At 38.1% G+C, this 19,744-nt stretch overlaps 1 protein-coding gene across 1 annotated transcript in view; it reads left to right on the top strand.

The window, feature by feature from the left end:
- Positions 1–19,744, top strand: part of ABCA13 (ATP binding cassette subfamily A member 13) — a 514,266-nt gene that overhangs the window by 201,878 nt on the left and 292,644 nt on the right. Inside the window, exons 32-33 of the mRNA XM_055294536.1 lie at positions 14,537–14,651; positions 18,807–19,136. Coding sequence (XP_055150511.1) covers positions 14,537–14,651; positions 18,807–19,136 — 445 coding nt within the window. The remainder of the gene's footprint in view (positions 1–14,536; positions 14,652–18,806; positions 19,137–19,744) is intronic.

Below are 19,744 nucleotides of genomic sequence, written 5' to 3'. Positions count from 1 at the left end.
CAGCGGAAGACAGAGCTAGCAAGTGACAGGGGCAACATGAGTCTGTGCCTCTGGTTTCATGAAAAGGAAAGGGAGGATAAAGGGAGAGAGAGAGAAAGTGGAGGCCAAATGCACTGGTCTTTCTCTTCAGCAGTTGCCCCCAGCTATGTCCTGTCTCCCCATGGTTGGTGAGGACTGGTCCTGGGCAGTAGTGGTGATGGAGGCCGGTGGAGAGGGGCAGGAGGAGGGGAAGGGCAGAGGCCGGGCTGACGTGAGAGGTGGTGGCTGGAAATTTGCCACCGCCCTGCACTTGCCTCAAAGTCGTACATCCTGAGAAAACAAAACAAAACAAAAAACAAACAACAACAACAACAAAAACCAGCTGATTTCTCAGGGTGGTTCTTTCTATAGTAAGGCTTTGGTCCAACACGCCCATGACTTTTCTGTCATTGCACTCACTGATTGTGCTGACAGAGGCAAGTAACAGATCAAATACCAGGAGCAAGGCTTACTAAAATGGAAACCAAAAAGTCCACCTGCAGAAAAAGCAATCGCGACAATTAGTGTTTATGAAGATCAGAGTATCCCTTTAGAAAGGCTTAAAGAAGTAAGAGAGTTTAATTTCCTTTTTTTTTTACTTTTATTTTATTTTTTATTATACTTTAAGTTCTAGGGTACATGTGCACAACGTGCAGGTTTGTTACATATGTATACATGTGCCATGTTGGTGTGCTGCACCCATTAACTCATTATTTACATTAGGTATATCTCCTAATGCTGTCCCTCCCCACTCCCCCACCCCATGACAGGCCCTGGTGTGTGATGTTCCCCACTCTGTGTCCAAGTGTTCTCATTGTTCCATTCCCACCTATGAGTGAGAACATGCAGTGTTTGGTTTCCTGTCCGTGCGATAGTTTGCTCAGAATGATGGTTTCCAGCTTCATCCATGTCCCTACAAAGGACATGAGAGAGTTTAATTTCCTAATGGTACAATTTATAGATAGTTCTTTGATTTGGGTTCCAGAGAAGGGGAAACATACAGAGAATATTCTAGATTCTTAACTGATTCATGCTGTCTTGATAAGAGGAAAATCCTGTTTCTGAGGTTACTGAGACATCCCAGACCTTTGTGTGTATGTTTTTTATTTTTATTTCTATAAACAAGTGATATTCAAGAGTGAAGAAAATAGAGAAAATAATTCACACTTAATATCCTGTTACAAAACGACACTTATTTGTTTATTTATGTTTTGTTTTGGGATGAGTCTCTCATTCTTTGTCCTTGTGATGCATGTTTTACAAACTAGAAATTGCAAAGTCTTGCCAAGAGTTAGCCTGAAAGTTTTTGTGCTACATACTCATTTGGGAACTATTTACGGAGCACTTACTACATGTCATGCACTGTAATGGCATGACATATGTAGTAGGGAAAGATGTAGTCCTGCCTTGAGGAAGTTTGGAGAGCAGGGATTGTTATGACCGTATTAAGATGAGACAACCAGTCTGGACAGCATAGCAAGACCCCATCTCTACAGAAAATAAACAAAATTAGCTGGGCGTTGTGGTGTGTTCTGTAGTCCCAGCTAACTGGGAGGCTGAGAGGGGAGAATTGCTTGAGCCCAGGAGGCTGAGGCTACAGTGAGCCCAGATCATGCCACTGTACTCCAGCCTGGGCAACAGAGTGAGACCCTGTTTGGAAAAAAAAAAAAAAGACAAGAAAAGTACGAATGACTTAAATCTGCTCTGCTGTGACCCTGCGCTAGTGCAGACTGCATGGGACGAGAATCACAGCACCTCTTTAAAACTTGGTACTCAGTGCAGTTGTTGTTGGTGATACATAATACATAATGCTTCAACTTTAATATGAACCATTTCCAATTATTAAGATCCCAGAAGAGAGAAATTAAAGTCAAAAAATGAAATAATTTTCTCCTCTCCCTTTCTCCCTACTCATCCTCCTTCACTCCTCTCTCGGTGTGGTTACTCCTCTTTTAACATGCTGTCTTTTTCCTTATTTTAAAAGTTCATGATGTGCAAGTTATTTCATTCTTTTCTTATTCGACTTCTATTTTCTCAAAGAACCATATTTGGACTTCATCAATTCTCTCTTTTGTCTCATCTAACTTATTTCTGCTTTTATTTTTATTACTTCCTTACTTTTCTGTATCTTCAATATATTCTTTTATAATTTGAGACTAAAGTTTAATTCATTATTTTTGTTTGTTTTCTTAAATATTTGTAGTTAAATACAATATGTAGGTACCTAAGGTAATGACTTTTCTTTCAACTCCCACCTTGTGTCCCATAGATCTCATATGTAGCTAACAATTTATTGTTTTCTAGATGCATGCAGTACAGTTTTCTATTTTCTCTTTGACCCAAGAGCTGTTTAAATAAAGCTTCTGTTAATTTCCAGGTGAAAATTCTCAAGAATTTTAAACATATGAAAAACTATGTTTACACAGCTTACTTGTAATAAGAAACATACAAATTAAATCTACTTTGTAATAGTATGTTTTTACATATCAGAGGGACAAAATACAAAAATTACACTATATACTAAATCGCCAAATTCTGTTGCTAAATCTTAATTTCTGAATTGCAGTCAAAATATGATTCTTATTATTTCTGTTTTGGTATCAAGTAATATATAACCCACTTTTGTGAATGATTTGTGGACACTTGAAAAGAATTTCTAATTCCCTATTTTAGGGCAGAGAATTTGATCTGCGTTATTTTTGTTATTTAGGATTCTTCTATCCTTAATTTATATTCTCTTGATCTGTCTTAGACTGGGATAGGTAAATTATAGTCCCTTATTACTTGGTTGTCCTTCTCTCTTTTTCCTGTGGAGTTTGGCTTTTGAATATTTGTGCTTTGTTACTGTGTGCATTACTATGAATAATTGTGTCTTTTAATGCTTTGTGGATATAACTCTACCTTGTTTGATATTGAAATGGTGAACTCTGCTTTTTTTCTCTTTTCTTCACTCTCTCTTCCTCTTCTTTTTTTTTTTTTTTTTTTCGCCTTTTGGTGTTTCTATTTGCTTGATATGCCTTTAGGCCCATCCTTTCATTTAAATTTTTTCTGAAGCATTTTGTTTCAGGTGTGTCTCTTATATGCATTATATAGCTTCTTACATATGTGGCATTAATTCTTTGATAGTATAAAATGCAATTATAAATATATAGATAGTCTTGCCTCTATCTTGTGTTTCTTATGCTTATAATTTTTCTTTTAAGCTAATACTTAGTAATGTTTTATTATTATTGTAGTGGTTACCTTATAATTATAACATTATATAAGTAATACAAACCCTTGTTTTTTTTTATCACAAGCAATAAAAACTTAAAATATATTCTCTTATTTCATTATATATTTTCTCTTGTCCATCATGCAATTTTAGTTGGTATTGTTTATCTTACTTAATGTTGCCTTTTGTACTGTTAAAGACACTTATACTAATATTCTACATTTGCCAATATTTTAAAAAATAGTATTTGAGTTTGGCATGCACCAACTTTTTCTTCCTGTCTGACTCATTCCCCATTATCCTTCCATTTGTTTTTCATATCATTTCTGCATTTCAGGGAATAGTAGCATTTCCAATCTGTCTTGTAACCTTAATTCCTATTTTTGTTTTAGTCTTGCTTTTACGGGAAAATGTACTCATTGCTTACCATTAGCCCTTTCACTGTAATTTACCAGTCATCATTTGGCGGGATGAAGTTTGCCATCTAGTAATTTCCTTAAGAAGCTCTCATAAGATAATGTAACCTGAATTCCTACATACGTAAAACTCTTTGTAGCATTTATATTTGAAGGACATCTTAGCTGAATATAAAACCCTTGGTTCATTCCTTCCTTAAGTATCCTGTAAAAATTGTCTTTGGTCTTAAATGTTATTATGGAGAAATCTGAGGCCACACTGATATTTTCTCCCTTTTATATAACTTGGTAATTTTGACAAGCTGCCAGCAGCTTGAAAACTCAATAAATTTTATATGAGTATGTTTCATTGTTGAACATTCTAGGACAATTTTCTATGATGACAAGACAAGTCCTTTGGATGTGTAGATTTTAATTTTTCTTAATGGAGACTCTTGATGTATTCTAGCTTTGCAAATTTAGAAATACTTAGTTTTTCTTTTTCAGGGAGTTTAATTGCCTGCATTTCTTTTCCTTGTGTTTCTAATCAATAGATTTTTACATTTTAAAAAACTCTATTCCTGTTTCCTTTAGTTGCATTTCTTGCACCTATTTTCTACCTCCCTTACTGTATTTTGTGCAGTATCAATTTGGCCTGTGTTTCTTCCAATTTTATTCTCCTTTGTCTGATGGCTAGTTTTTTTCATATATTTTTTCGAAGTTCTTCCAATTCCCATTTCATGTCTTTCTGCTACTTTACCATCTCATTAACTCAATTCTAATGATTGTGCTGTGTGGTGTTTCTTATAGAGGGGCTTGCCTTGTTTAAATTGTTTAAATATATTTAAATTGATGACAAAAAGTATGTTCACTATTATCATCTGTTCAATGAGACCAACTTTTTGGCATGGGCTTTTCACTCGTTAATAATTATGCAACTCACAACCTCTTTTTATTTCTTGCACAAATGTTGTGCTAAATTTTTGTTACCATGGTTGTTACTCATCTGGAATGAATTGGATATTCCTGCCCAGGTATCTGCAAGAGGGTCCTGTTGGTGGTGAGGACCAGGTGCCATTAATGACCACACAGCTCAAAAGCTTACTTTTCCATTGCCACAAAGATAGAGTTCTTCCTGAAAACATATGGATTTCTCACATAGCCTCCGTCTTCTGTTTCCCTGGAAATAGGGTCTGGGAGAAGGCTTCGCACACTACTCGATGTAATTTTTTTTTTGCTTTTTTATTAATACACAATAGTTGTTAATATTCATGAGTTACTTGTGATAATTGGATACATGCATACAATGTGTAATAATCAAATCAGGGTAATTGAGATAGCCATCACTTCAACAATCATCTCTTTGTGTTAGGAATATTCCAAAGCCTGTCTTCTAGCTATTTTGAAATATATAAGTTATTGTTAACTACAGTTCCCTTAGTGTGCTTTTGCACACTAGAACTTATCCCTTCCCTCCATTTGTACACACTAAACAACCTCTAATTATCTTCCCCTCCCCTTTACCCTTCCCAGCATCTGGGTAAGTCACTACTCTACTTTCTACCTCAATGAGTTCATTTTATTTTTAGCTCCCACATATGAGTGAGAACATATATTTGTCTTTCTGTGTCTGGCTTATTTCACTTAATATAATGTCCTCCAGTTCCATCCATGTTGCTTCAAATGATAGGATTTTTTCTTTGTAATGGCCAAATAATATTCCATTTTGTATATATGCCACATTTCTTTATCTTTTCATCCATTGATGAACACTTAGGTTGATTCCCTATCTTAGCTATTGTGAATAAGTCTGCAATAAACATGGGAGTGCACATATCTCTTCGATATACTGATTTTCTGTATTTTAGATATACACTCTGCATTGGAATTGCTGGGTCATGTTGTAGTTATATTTTTTAATTATTTGAGGAAACTCCGTAGTGTTCTCCACAGTGTCTCTACTAATTTACATTCCCACCTAACAGAGTGTGGGTTTTCCCTTTTATCCACATCCCTGCCAGCGTCTGTTATTTTCTGTCTTTTTGATAGTAGCTATTTTAACTGGGGTAAGATGATATCTCATTGTGGGTTTGATTTGCATTTTTTTGATGATTCATGATGTTCAGCATATATTTGTATAACTGTTGCCCATTCATAGGTCTTTTATTTTTGAGAAATATCGAGTCAGATCTTTTGCCTATGTTTTAATTGGATTATGTGGGTTTCTTGCTATTGTATTTATTTGAGTTTCTTGTATATTCAGGCTATTAGACCCTTGTCAGATGGATACTTTACAAATATTTTCTACCATTCTGTAGGTTGCCTTTACACTTTGCTAATTGTTTCCTTTGTTTGCAGAAGCTTTTTAGCTTGATGTAACATCATTTGTCTATTTTTGCTTTTGTTGTCTGTGCTTTTGAGGTCTTACACAAAAGTCTTTGTCCAGAATCAGTGTCCTGAAGCAGTTCTCTGATATTTTCTTCTTGTAGTTTTATTGTTTTGAGCTTTACATTTAAGTCTTTAATCTATTTTGAGTTGATGTTTGTATATGGTGAGAGATAAGGCTCTAGTTTCATTCTTCTGCATATGGTTATCCAGTTTTTCCAGCATCATTTATTGAAGAGATAGTCTTTTTCCCAATGTATGAACTTGGAGCCTTTGTTGAAAATGTTTTGGCTACAAATGTGTGGGTTTATATCTGTGATCTTTATTCTGTTTCATTGGTTTATGTGTCTTTTTTTTTTGCTATATTTTATTTTATTTTATTATTATTATACTTTAAGTTTTAGGGTACATGTGCACAATGTGCAGGTTTGTTACATATGTATCCATGTGCCATGTCGGTGAGCCACACCCATTAACTCCTCATTTAGCATTAGGTATATCTCCTAATGCTGTCCCTCCCCCCATCCCTACCCCACAACAGTCCCCAGAGTGTGATGTTCCCCTTCCTGTGTCCATGTATTCTCATTGTTCAATTCCCACCTATGAATGAGAACATGCGGTGTTTGATTTTTTGTCCTTGCGATAGTTTACTGAGAATGATGATTTCCAGTTTCATCCATGTCCCTACAAAGGACATGAACTCATCATTTTTTATGGCTGCATAGTATTCCATGGTGTATATGTGCCACATTTTCTTAATCCAGTCTATTGTCGTTGGACATTTGGGTTGGTTCCAAGTCTTTGCTATTGTGAATAGTGCCACAATAAACATATGCGTGCATGTGTCTTTACAGCAGCATGATTTATAATCCTTTGGGTATATACCCAGTAATGGGATGGCTGCGTCAAATGGTATTGCTAGTTCTAGATCCCTGAGGAATCGCCACATTGAATTCCACAATGGTTGAACTAGTTTACAGTCCCACCAACAGTGTAAAAGTGTACCTATTTCTCCACATCCTCTCCAGCACCTGTTGTTTCCTGACTTTTTAATGATGGCCATTCTAACTGGTGTGAGATGGTATCTCATTGTGGTTTTGATTTGCATTTCTCTGATGGCCAGTGATGATGAGCATTTTTTCATGTGTTTTTTGGCTGCGTAAATGTCTTCTTTTGAGAAGCATCTGTTCATATCCTTTGCCCACTTTTTGATGGAGTTGTTTGTTTTTTTCTTGTGAATTTGTTTGAGTTCATTGTAGATTCTGGATATTAGCCCTTTGTCAGATGAGTAGGCTGCGAAAATTTTCTCCCATTTTGTAGGTTGCCTGTTGATTCTGATGGTAGTTTCTTTTGCTGTGCAGAAGCTCTTTAGTTTAATTAGATCCCATTTGTCAATTTTGGCTTTTGTTGCCATTGCTTTTGGTGTTTTAGACATGAAGTCCTTGCCCATGCCTATGTCCTGAATGGTAATACCTAGGTTTTCTTCTAGGGTTTTTATGGTTTTAGGTCTAACATGTAAGTCTTTAATCCATCTTGAATTAATTTTTGTATAAGGTGTAAGGAAGGGATCCAGTTTCAGCTTTCTCCATATGGCTAGCCAGTTTTCCCAGCACCATTTATTAAATAGGGAATCCTTTCCCCATTTCTTGTTTTTGTCAGGTTTGTCAAAGATCAGATAGTTGTAGATATGTGGCGTTTTTCTGAGGGCTCTGTTCTGTTCCATTGATCTATATCTCTGTTTTGGTACCAGTACCATGCTGTTTTGGTTACTGTAGCCTTGTAGTATAGTTTGAAGTCAGGTAGAGTGATGCTTCCAGCTTTGTTCTTTTGGCTTAGGATTGACTTGGCGATGCAGGCTCTTTTTTTGCTTCCATATGAACTTTAAAGTAGTTTTTTCCAATTGTGTGAAGAAAGTCATTGGTAGCTTGATGGGGATGGCATTGAATCTATAAATTACCTTGGGCAGTATGGCCATTTTCACGATATTGATTCTTCCAACCCATGAGCATGGAATGTTCTTCCATTTGTTTGTATCTTCTTTTATTTCATTGAGCAGTGGTTTGTAGTTCTCCTTGAAGAGGTCCTTCACATCCCTTGTAACTTGGATTCCTAGGTATTTTATTCTCTTTGAAGCAATTGTGAATGGGAGATCACTCATGATTTGGCTCTCTGTTTGTCTGTTATTGGTGTATAAGAATGCTTGTGATTTTTGTACATTGATTTTGTATCCTGAGACTTTGCTGAAGTTGCTTATCAGCTTAAGGAGATTTTGGGCTGAGACAATGGGGTTTTCTAGATATACAAGCATTTCATCTGCAAACAGGGACAATTTGACTTCCTCTTTTCCTAATTGAATACCCTTTATTTCCTTCTCCTGCCTGATTGCCCTGGCCAGAACTTCCAACACTATGTTGAATAGGAGTGGTGGGAGAGGGCATCCCTGTCTTGTGCCAGTTTTCAAAGGGAATGCTTCCAGTTTTTTCCCATTCAGTATGATATTGGCTGTGGGTTTGTCATAGATAGCTCTTATTATTTTGAGATATGTCCCATCAATACCTAATTTATTGAGAGTTTTTAGCATGGAGAGTTGTTGAATTTTGTCAAAGGCCTTTTCTGCATCTATTGAGATAATAATGTGGTTTTTGTTTTTGATTCTGTTTATATGCTGGATTACATTTATTGATTTGTATATGTTGAACCAGCCTTGTATCCCAGGGATGAACCCCACTTGATCATGGTGTATAAGCTTTTTGATGTGCTGCTGGATTTGGCTTGCCAGTATTTTATTGAGGATTTTTGCATCAATGTTCATCAAGGATATTGGTCTGAAATTCTCTTTTTTGGTTGTGTCTCTGCCTGGCTTTGGTATCAGGATGATGCTGGTTTCATAAAATGAGTTAGGGAGGATTCCCTCTTTTTCTATCGTTTGGAATAGTTTCAGAAGGAATGGTGCCATGTCCTCCTTGTACCTCTGTTAGAATTTGGCTGTGAATCCATCAGGTCCTGGACTCTTTTTGGTTGGTAAGCTATTGATTATTGCCACAATTTCAGAGCCTGTTATTGGTCTATTCAGAGATTCAACTTCTTCCTGGTTTAGTCTTGGGAGAGAGTATGTGTCGAGGAATTTATCCATTTCTTCTAGATTTTCTAGTTGATTTGCTTAGAGGTATTTGTAGTATTCTCTGATGGTAGTTTGTATTTCTGTGGGATCGGTGGTGATATCCCTTTTATCATTTTTTATTGCGTCTATTTGATTCTTCTCTCTTTTCTTTATTAGTCTTGCTAGCGGTCTATCAATTTTGTTGATCGTTTTGAAAAATAAGCTCCTGGATTCATTAATTTTTTGAAGGGTTTTTTGTGTCTCTAGTTCCTTCAGTTCTGCTCTGATTTTAGTTATTTCTTGCCTTCTGCTAGCTTTTGAATGTGTTTGCTCTTGCTTTTCTAGTTCTTTTAATTGTGATGTTAGGGTGTCAATTTTGGATCTTTCCTGCTTTCTCTTGTGGGCATTTAGTGCTATAAATTTCCCTCTACACACTGCTTTGAATGTGTCCCAGAGATTCTGGTATGTTGTGTCTTTGTTCTTGTTGGTTTCAAAGAACATCTTTATTTCCGCCTTCATTTCGTTATGTACCCAGTAGTCATTCAGGAGCAGGTTGTTCAGTTTCCATGTAGTTGAGCGGTTTTGAGTGAGTTTCTTAATCCTGAGTTCTAGTTTGATTGCACTGTGGTCTGAAAGACAGTTTGTTATAATTTCTGTTCTTTTACATTTGCAGAGGAGAGCTTTACTTCCAACTATGTGGTCAATTTTGGAATAGGTGTGGTGTGTTGCTGAAAAAAATGTATATTCTGTTGATTTGGGATGGAGAGTTCTGTAGATGTCTATTAGGTCCGCTTGGTGCAGAGCTGAGTTTAATTCCTGGGTATCCTTGTTAACTTTCTGTCTCGTTGATCTGTCTAATGTTGACAGTGGGGTGTTAAAGTCTCCCATTATTATTGTGTGGGAGTCTAAGTCTCTTTGTAGGTCACTCAGGACTTGCTTTATGAATCTGGGTGCTACTGTATTGGGTGCATATATATTTAGGATAGTTAGCTCTTCTTGTTGAATTGATCCCTTTACCATTATGTAATGGCCTTCTTTGTCTCTTTTGATCTTTGTTGGTTTAAAGTCTGTTTTATCAGAGAGTAGGATTGCAACCCCTGCCTTTTTTGTTGTCCATTTGCTTGGTAGATATTCCTCCATCCTTTTATTTTGAGCCTATGTGTGTCTCTGCACGTGAGATGGGTTTCCTGAATACAGCACACTGATGGGTCTTGACTCTATCCAATTTGCCAGTCTGTGTCTTTTAATTGGAGCATTTAGTCCATTTACATTTAAAGTTAATATTGTTATGTGTGAATTTGATCCTGTCATTATGATGTTAGCTGGTTATTTTGCTCGTTAGTTGATGCAGTTTCTTCCTAGCCTCGATGGTCTTTATAATTTGGCATGATTTTGCAGTGGCTGGTACCAGTTGTTCCTTTCCATGTTTAGTGCTTCCTTCAGGAGCTCTGTTAGGGCAGGCCTGGTGGTGACAAAGTCTCTCAGCATTTGCTTGTCTGTAAAGAATTTTATTTCTCCTTCACTTATGAAGCTTAGTTTGGCTGGATATGAAATTTTGGGTTGAAAATTCTTTTCTTTAAGAATGTTGAATATCGGCCCCCACTCTCTTCTGGCTTGTAGAGTTTCTGCTGAGAGATCAGCTGTTAGTCTGATGGGCTTCCCTTTGTTGGTAACCCGACTTTCTCTCTGGCTGCTCTTAATATTTTTTCCTTCATTTCAACTTTGGTGAATCTGACAATTATGTGTCTTGGAGTTGCTCTTCTCGAGGAGTATCTTTGTGGTGTTCTCTGTATTTCCTGAATCTGAATGTTGGCCTGCCTTGCTAGATTGGGGAAGTTCTCCTGGATAATATCTTGCAGAGTGTTTTCCAGCTTGGTTCCATTCTCCCCGTCACTTTCAGGTACACCAATCAGACGTAGATTTGGTCTTTTCACATAGTCCCATATTTCTTGGAAGCTTTGTTTGTTTCTTTTTATTCTTTTTTCTCTAAACTTCCCTTCTCGCTTCATTTCATTCATTTCATCTTCCATCGCTGATACCCTTTCTTCCAGTTGATTGCATCGGCTCCTGGGGCTTCTGCACTCTTCACATAGTTGTCGAGCCTTGGCTTTCAGTTCCATCAGCTCCGTTAAGCACTTCTCTGTATTGGTTATTCTAGTTATACATTCGTCTAAATTTTTTTCAAAGTTTTTAACTTCTTTGCTTTTGGTTTGAATTTCCTCCTGTAGCTTGGAGTATTTTGATCGTCTGAAGCCTTCTTCTCTCTACTCGTCAAAGTCATTCTCCATCCAGCTTTGTTCCATTGCTGGTGAGGAACTGTGTTCCTTTGGAGGAGGAGAGGCGCTCTGTTTTTTAGAGTTTCCAGGTTTTTTGCTCTGTTTTTTCCCCATCTTTGTGGTTTTATCTACTTTTGGTCTTTGATGATGGTGATGTACAGATGGGTTTTTGGTGTGGATGTCCTTTCTGTTTGTTAGTTTTCCTTCTACCAGACAGGACCCTCAGCTGCAGGTCTGTTGGAGTTTGCTAGAGGTCCACTCCAGACGCTGTTTGCCTGGGTGTCAGCAGTGGTGGCTGCAGAACAGCGGATTTTCGTGAACCGCGAATGCTGCTGCCTGATTTTTCCTCTGGAAGTTTTGTCTCAGAGGAGTACCTGGCCGTGTGAGATGTCAGTCTGCCCCTACTGGGGGGTGCCTCCCAGTTAGGCTACTCAGGGGTCAGGGACCCACTTGAAGAGGCAGTCTGCCTGTTCTCAGATCTCCAGCTGTGTGCTGGGAGAACCACTACTCTCTTCAAAGCTGTCAGACAGGGACATTTAAGTCTGCAGAGGTTACTGCTGTCTTTTTGTTTGTCTGTGCCCTGCCCCCAGAGGTGGAGCCTACAGAGGCAGGCAGGCCTCGTTGAGCTGTGTTGGGCTCCACCCAGTTCGAGCTTCCTGGCTGCTTTGTTTACCTAAGCAAGCCTGGGCAATGGTGGGCGCCCTTCCCCCAGCCTCGCTGCCGCCTTGCAGTTTGATCTCAGACTGCTGTGCTAGCAATCAGCGAGACTCCGTGGGTGTAGGACCCTCCGAGCCAGGTGCGGGATATAATCTCCTGGTGTGCCGTTTTTTAAGCGTGTTGGAAAAGTGCAGTATTAGGTTGGGAGTGACCTCATTTTCCAGGTGCCGTCTGTCACCCCTTTCTTTGACTAGGAAAGGGAACTCCCTGGCCCCTTTCGCTTCCTGAGTGAGGCAATGCCTCGCCCTGCTTCGGCTCTCGCACGGTGTGCTGCACCCACTGTCCTGCACCAACTGTCTGGCACTCCCTAGTGAGATGAACCCAGTACCTCAGATGGAAATGCAGAAATCACCCGTCTTCTGCATTGCTCACGCTGGGAGCTGTAGACCGGAGCTGTTCCTATTTGGCCATCTTGGCTCCCTCCCTTTGTGTCTGTTTTTAACCAAAAGAGGTGAAAGATCTCTACAAAGAAAACTATGAAATGTTGATGTGATGTGAGAAATTAAAGAGCACATAAAAAATGAAAAGATATCCTATACTTATTGATTAAAAAAATTGTTAAAATAGCTACACTACCCAAAACAATCTGCAGATCCAATACAATCCTTATTAAAATACCAATGACATTCTCACAGAAATAGAAAAAAGTCCTAAAACTTATATGGAACTACAAAAGACCCAGAATAACCAAAGCTATCTTGAGAAAAAAAAAATGAAGCTGGAGGCATCACACTACTTGACTTCAAAATATAATACAAAATCATAGTAATCAAAGCTTTAGTCTCCATTTTATTTATTTCTGCTCTAATGTAAAGTCTTTCATCAAAGAAAAGCCCAGGACCTGATGGCTTCCCTGTGACCCGTGTTCTGCTTGCTCCAACCTCTGGTCCTTGCCCTTTTTTTACCTTTGCCTGGAGCAGTCTTCCTTCAGATACCTGTGTGACTCATTTCCTTACTTCATTCGCTCTCTGCTTGAGTGTTTTTTTCCGCTGTCAGCTCAGCTAATCAGTCTGTCTGAAATAGCATTCCTTCTCACTTTTGGTTAAGCTGATTCTTTTTTCCTCATAGCATTTATCTCTACCTGATATTATGCATCTCTGTTTTAGTCCTTTCTGTGCTGCTGTCACAGAATACCCGAGACTGGGTAGTCTGTGAAGAAGAGAAGTTTATTTGGCTCATAATTCTGGCAGGAAGTCCAAGATCAGGCAGCCTTTCTGGTTGGCTTCTGCTGAGGGTGTCATGCCACTTCAACTCATGGCGGAAAGTGTAAGAGGAAGAGGGTGTGCACTCCATACATGAGAGGCAACCCTGTTTCATAACAGCCAGCTCTCTCAAGAACTAATCCAGTACCCTGGAAACTCACCTTGTCTCATGAGAACTGCATTAATCCATTCATGAGTGTGGAGACCCCATAACCCAAACACCTCTTAAAGGCTGCATCACCTCTCAATACCATTACATGGGCAATTAAATGACAACATGAGTTTTGGCAGAGACGGAACATAGCAATCTCTGTGTTTATTGGATTATTTTATGTCCCTTCCCACCTTGCTGACACACTAGAATGAAAGATCCTTAATGGCAGGACCTTTTTCTGTTTGGCTCATTCACGTATCACCAGCCCAGTAACATGGTTTTTACCTTCGGTTGGTCTCAATGTTGAAAAAATAATTATTATGTGGATTTAGAGCTCAGAGAGTATGTGGTGAGAAGACAGAGGGTCTAGCTTGAGGTAAGAATGCCTACATTTAAAGGCAGGTAAAGGAGAAGTTGCCAAGCTGTGGGTGCAAAGCTGGGAGTTGTTCTGGAAGCTAAGAGAAGAGAGGAGGAGGGAATGACCAATGCCATCCAACATGTCTGAGAACTCAAGAAGGAAAATGACTGGATAATTCTCATTGGATTTTGAGGCATGACTGTCATTGATGCCCTAGATAAGAGTCATTTCAAGTGTACATTAGAAATGGAGCCCAGTTAGAGTGGGTTGAAATATAAGTGTTAGGAAAATAGAAAGGAAGACTTTCATTTGCCAATTTTCACATATTTTATAGATGATAATCTGTGATCAATTAATATCAATAATTGAAGATAGATAATGGTCTCAATTAAGTGGGGGAAATGGCAGGCATGGATTAATGACCTGCTTTGCTCCAACCTGCTCTGCCTATGGCAGGTGTCAGAGTATTGTGGTTGGGCTATGGCTCTCTGAGAGATCTTGAAACAGTTGTGTCTCTTTCATGGGTTCCTTCATGAATTTGCACACCTATAAAATCAGCACACTAATCATGGCCCTCCTACCTAAGTCACAGGCATGTAGAAATGACCAAAGGAGATATCACTCCTGAAAGTGCTTCCTAACTTGGAAGAAAAATGTAAAAAATTAGTAGAGTCATTTTGCTTGTCTCCGGATGCTGACTGAATTATCCCCTTACAGATTCCTGAACAACATTGGTTTCTTTTTTCCACTGATAATGATGCTGACGTGGATGGTGTCTGTGGCCAGCATGGTCAGAAAGTTGGTGTATGAGCAGGAGATCCAGATAGAAGAGGTAAATATCCTTAAACCTTGCCTGGGAGACAAAGATAGGGAGGCTGGGGACTTTGAAAATGGATCTTGTCCCATAACTAACCTGAGCCTTTCTGTTTTGCTTCCCTCTCCTCTGCTGGGGTTCTGGTGTACAAAATAGCTGAGTCCCTGTTCCAGAAAGAAGGTTTTATGTTGAAGTCTGAAGCAATGCCAGATATTTTCCATTGACATGAAAGAAAGCCAAAGATTAGCCATATGAGATTGCAAGAACAAAGCCAATGTTCCTCATTCAGCAACTTTTTTAAAACCCAGAAAAACATAGCAGCAGACTTCCCATCTTAATTTATGCTTAGAATTTTTTATGTAGAGGCCCTGCTATTTTTGTTGTAATACTGTTATAAAATTTGAAACTATCATAACTTAAATTTTTTTTATTTCCATAGGTTTTTTGGGGAACAGGTGGTGTTTGGTTACATGAATAAGTTCTTCAGTAGTGATTTCTGAGATTTTGGTGCACCCATCACCCGAGCAGTGTTCCCTGTACCCAGTGTATAGTCTTTTATCAGTCACCACCCCCGACGCTTTACCCTGAGTTCCCAACATCCGATGATTCATTCATATGCCTTTGTGTCTCATAGCTTAGCTCCCACATGTGATTGAGAACATATGATGTTTGTTTTTGCATTCCTGCGTTACTTCACTTAGAATAATAGTCTCTAATTCCATCCAGGTTGCTCTGAATGCTATTATTTCATTCCTTTTTATGGCTGAGAAGTATTCTATGGTATGTGTGTGTGTATATATATATATATATGTATATATATACACACACACACATACATACACATTTTCTTTATTCACTCATTGATTGATGGGCATCTGGGTTGGTTCCATATTTTTGTAATTGCAAATTGTGCTGCTATAAACCTATGTGTGCAACTATCTTTTTCATGTAATGACTTCAGGAGTGGGATTGCTGGTTCAAATGGTAGATCTACTTTTAGTTCTTTAAGGAATCTCCAAACTGTTTTCCATAGTGGTTGTACTAGTTTACATTCCCACCAACAGTATAACAGTGTTCCTTTTTCACCACATCCATGCCAACATCGATTATTTTTTGATTTTTTTGATGATGGCCATTCTTGCAGGAGTAGAGTGGTATTACATTGTGGTTTTGATTTGCATTGCCCTGATAATTAGTGATGATGAATATTTTTCCATATGTTTGTTGACCATTTGTCTACCTTCTTTTGAGAATTGTCTATTCATGTCCTTAGCCCACTTTTTGATCAGATTGTTTGTTTTTTTTCTTGCAGTTCCTTGTAGATTCTGGATATTAGTCCTTTGCTGGATATATAGATTGTGAAGATTTTCTTCTGCTCTGTGGGTTGTGCATTTACTCTGCTGATTATTTCTTTTGCTGTGCAGAAGCCATTTAATTTAATTAAGTCCCATATATTTATCTTTGTTTTCGTTGCATTTGCTTTTGGGTTCTTGGTCATGAAGTATTTGCCTAAGCCAATGTATGGAAGGGTTTTTCTGATGTTATTTTTCTAGACTGTCTATGGTCTCGGGGCTTAAATTTAAGTCTTTTATCCACCTTTAGTTGATTTTTGTATAAGGTGAGAGATGAGGATCCAGTTTCATTCTTCGACATGTGGCTTGCCAATTACCCCAACATCGTTTGTTGAATAGGGTGTCCTTTCCCCACTTTATGTTTTTGTTTGCTTTGTTGAAGATCATTTGGCTGTTAAGTATTTGGGTTTATTTCTGGGTTGTTTATTCTGTTCAATTGGTCTATGTGACTATTTTTAGACCAGTACCATGCTATTTTGGTGACTATGTCCTTATAGTATAGTTTGAAGTCGGGTAATGTGATGCCTCCAGATTTGTTTTTTGCTTAGTCTTGCTTTGACTGTGTGGGTTATTTTTCGGTTCCGTATGAATTTTAGGATTTTTTTTTAGTTCTGTGAAGAGTAATGGTGGTATTTTGATGGGAATTGCATTGAATTGCAGATTGCTTTTGGCAGTATGGTCATTTTCACAATATTGATTCTACCCATCCGTGAGCATGGCATGTGTTTCCTTTGTTTGTGTCATCTGTGATTTCTTTTAGCAGTGTTTTGTAGTTTTCCTTGTAGAGGTGGTTCACCGCCTTGTTTAGGTATATTCCTAAGTATTTTATTTTATTTTTTTTGTAGCTATTGTGAAAGGGGTTGTGTTCTTGATTTGATTCTCAGCTTGGTCACTGTTGGTGTATAGCAGAGCTACTGATTTGTGTACATGAATTTTGTATCCTGAAACTTTGCTGAATTTATTTGTCAGTTCTAGGAGCTTTTTGGATGAGTCTTTAGGGTTTTCTAGGTATATGATATTGTCATCAACAGACAGCAACAGTTTGACTTCCTCTGTACTGATTTGAATGCCCTTCATTTCTTTATCTTGTTTGATTGCTCTGACTAGGACTTCCAGTATCACACTGAATAGTAGTGGTGAAAGTAAGCATCCTTATCTTGTTCCAGTTCTCAACTTTTCCCTGTTCAGTATAATGTTGGCTGTGGGTTTGTCACATATGGCTCAGACCATAGTGAAATAAAATTGGAAATCAACTATAAAAAGAACCCTCAAAACCATGCAAATACATGGAAATTAAATAACATGCTCCTGAATGATTGTTGGGTCAAGAATGAAATCAAGATGGAAACTAATTGTACTGAATGATAATAGTGATACAACCTATCAAAACCTTTGGGATATGGCAAAAGTGATGCTAAGAGGAAAGTTCACAACATTAAATGTCTACATCAAAAAGTCTGAAAGAGCACAAATAGACAACCTAGGGTCATACCTCATGGAAGTGGAGAAACAAGAACAATAGAAACCCAAACGTAGCAGAAGAAAAGAAATAACAAAGATGAGAGAATAACTAAATGAAACTGAAACAAAAAAAATCCATTTAAGTCTTTACTCCATCTTGAGTTAAGTTTTGTATAAGGTGTAAGGAAGGAGTCCAGTTTCAATTTTCTGCATATGGCTAGCCAGTTTTCCCGGTATCATTTATTAAATAGGGAACCCTTTCTCTATTGCTTATTTTTGTCAGGTTTGTCGAAGATCAGATGGTTATAGATGTGTGGTCTTATTTCTGAGATCTCTATTTTGTTCCAGTACCATGCTGTTTTGGTTACTGTAGCTTTGTAGTATAGTTTTAAGTCAGGTAGCATGATGCCTCCAGCTTTGTTTTTTTCTCTTAGGATTGTCTTGACTATGCAGGCTCTTTTTTTTTTTTTTTTGGTTCCATATGAATTTTAAAGTAGATTTATCTAATTCTGTGAAGAGTGCCAATGATAGTTTAATGGGAATAGCATTGAATCTATAAATTACTTAGAGCAGTGTGGCCATTTTCATGATACTGATTCTTCCTATCCATGACCATGGAATGTTTTTCTATTTGTTTGTGTCCTCTCTTATTTCCTTGAGCAGTGGTTTGTAGTTCTCCTTGTAGAGGTCCTTCACTTCCCTTGTTAGCTGTATTCCTAGATATTTTATTCTCTTTGTGGCAATGGTGAATGGGAGTTCATTCATGATTTGGCTCTCTACTTGTTTCCTGTTGGTGTATAGGAATGCTTGTGATTTTTGCACATTGATTTTGTATCCTGAGACTTGGCTGAAATTGCTTATTAGCTTAAGGAGCTTTTGGGCTGAGACGATGGGGTTTTCTAGATATAGGATCATGTCATTTGCAAACAGAGACAGTTTGACTTCCTCTCTTCCTATTTGAATACACTTTATTTCTTTCTCTTGCCTATTTGGCCTGGCCAGAACTTCCAATACAATGTTGAATAGGAGTGGCGAGAGAGGGCATCCCTGTCCTGTGCCAGTTTTTAAGGGGAATGCTTCCAGCTTTTGTCCATTCAGTATGATATTGGTGATGGGTTTGTCATGAATGGCTCTTTTTTTAAAATTTAATTTAATTTTAAGTTCCAGGATACAAGTGCTCATGAAAATCAAATACCAAGCTCGAGGAGGCAATGTCCTTCCCAGGGCCCTTCACAGGGCTGAATTTGCAAGCAAGCAGATTTACGTTTTCACTGGTCCACCTTCTTTCTCCTACCATCTGATTTGTTCTTCCTCAAGTACGCATGCTCTTGTAACCTTGGGTTTTTTCTCTTTTTGGTAGTATATGCGGATGATGGGAGTGCATCCAATGATCCATTTCTTGGCCTGGTTCCTGGAGAACATGGCTGTGTTGACCATAAGCAGTGCTACTCTGGCCATCATTCTGAAAACAAGTGGCATCTTTGCACACAGCAATGCCTTTATTATTTTCCTCTTTCTCTTGGATTTTGGGAAGTCAGTCGTCATGCTGAGCTACCTCTTGAGTGCATTTTTCAGCCAAGCTAATACAGCAGCCCTTTGTACCAGCCTGGTGTACATGATCAGCTTTCTGCCCTACATAGTTCTATTGGTTCTACATAACCAATTAAGTTTTGTTATTCAGACATTTCTGGTAAGTAAGTTGTTTTGTAAAAATACAAAAACAAAATTGTAATCTATCTAACAAAACAAAACCCACCACCCTCACTTTTTCAGTTTGTCATGTTCATACCTACATGGGCTTTCTGACATCTGCTTTTCAAAATCTTACCCACAAATGCAAACCATTGAAACTGCAGTGTTTTTGCTGGACAGCAGCCCATTAAGAATGTCCAGTTTTTACATAACAGAGACTTTCTGCAGACTCTGGAAAATAAGCAGCATTCCTAAGGAAGCATATAACTTTATTTTCTCTTTCTTTCATGCACGGAAAAAATTAGATTTCTAAAGCTATTTTAGAAGTAAAAAATAAGCATTTTTTCGTGAAGCATTATGAATTACATCACATTAAGTGGAAAAATCTCTCCATTAGCAATGTCAGAGTCACTCATCCATTTAAAATGCACCTCCTAAAAATGTATGATAACACTTTCAGGTCTGTAACATCAATTACGTAGAACATAAAAAACGTATTCATTCTTTTATGACAATTGCTGGAAAGCGCAGTGCCTGACACATAGTAGGAACTCAATCAAAGCGAGGGTGAACCATCACTATTAAAATGATCTCTTTCAGAGAGCC

The sequence above is a fragment of the Symphalangus syndactylus genome, chromosome 9 (assembly GCF_028878055.3).
Source record: "Symphalangus syndactylus isolate Jambi chromosome 9, NHGRI_mSymSyn1-v2.1_pri, whole genome shotgun sequence".
NCBI lineage: Eukaryota > Metazoa > Chordata > Mammalia > Primates > Hylobatidae > Symphalangus > Symphalangus syndactylus.
This window is presented reverse-complemented; position numbering and strand designations above follow the sequence as displayed.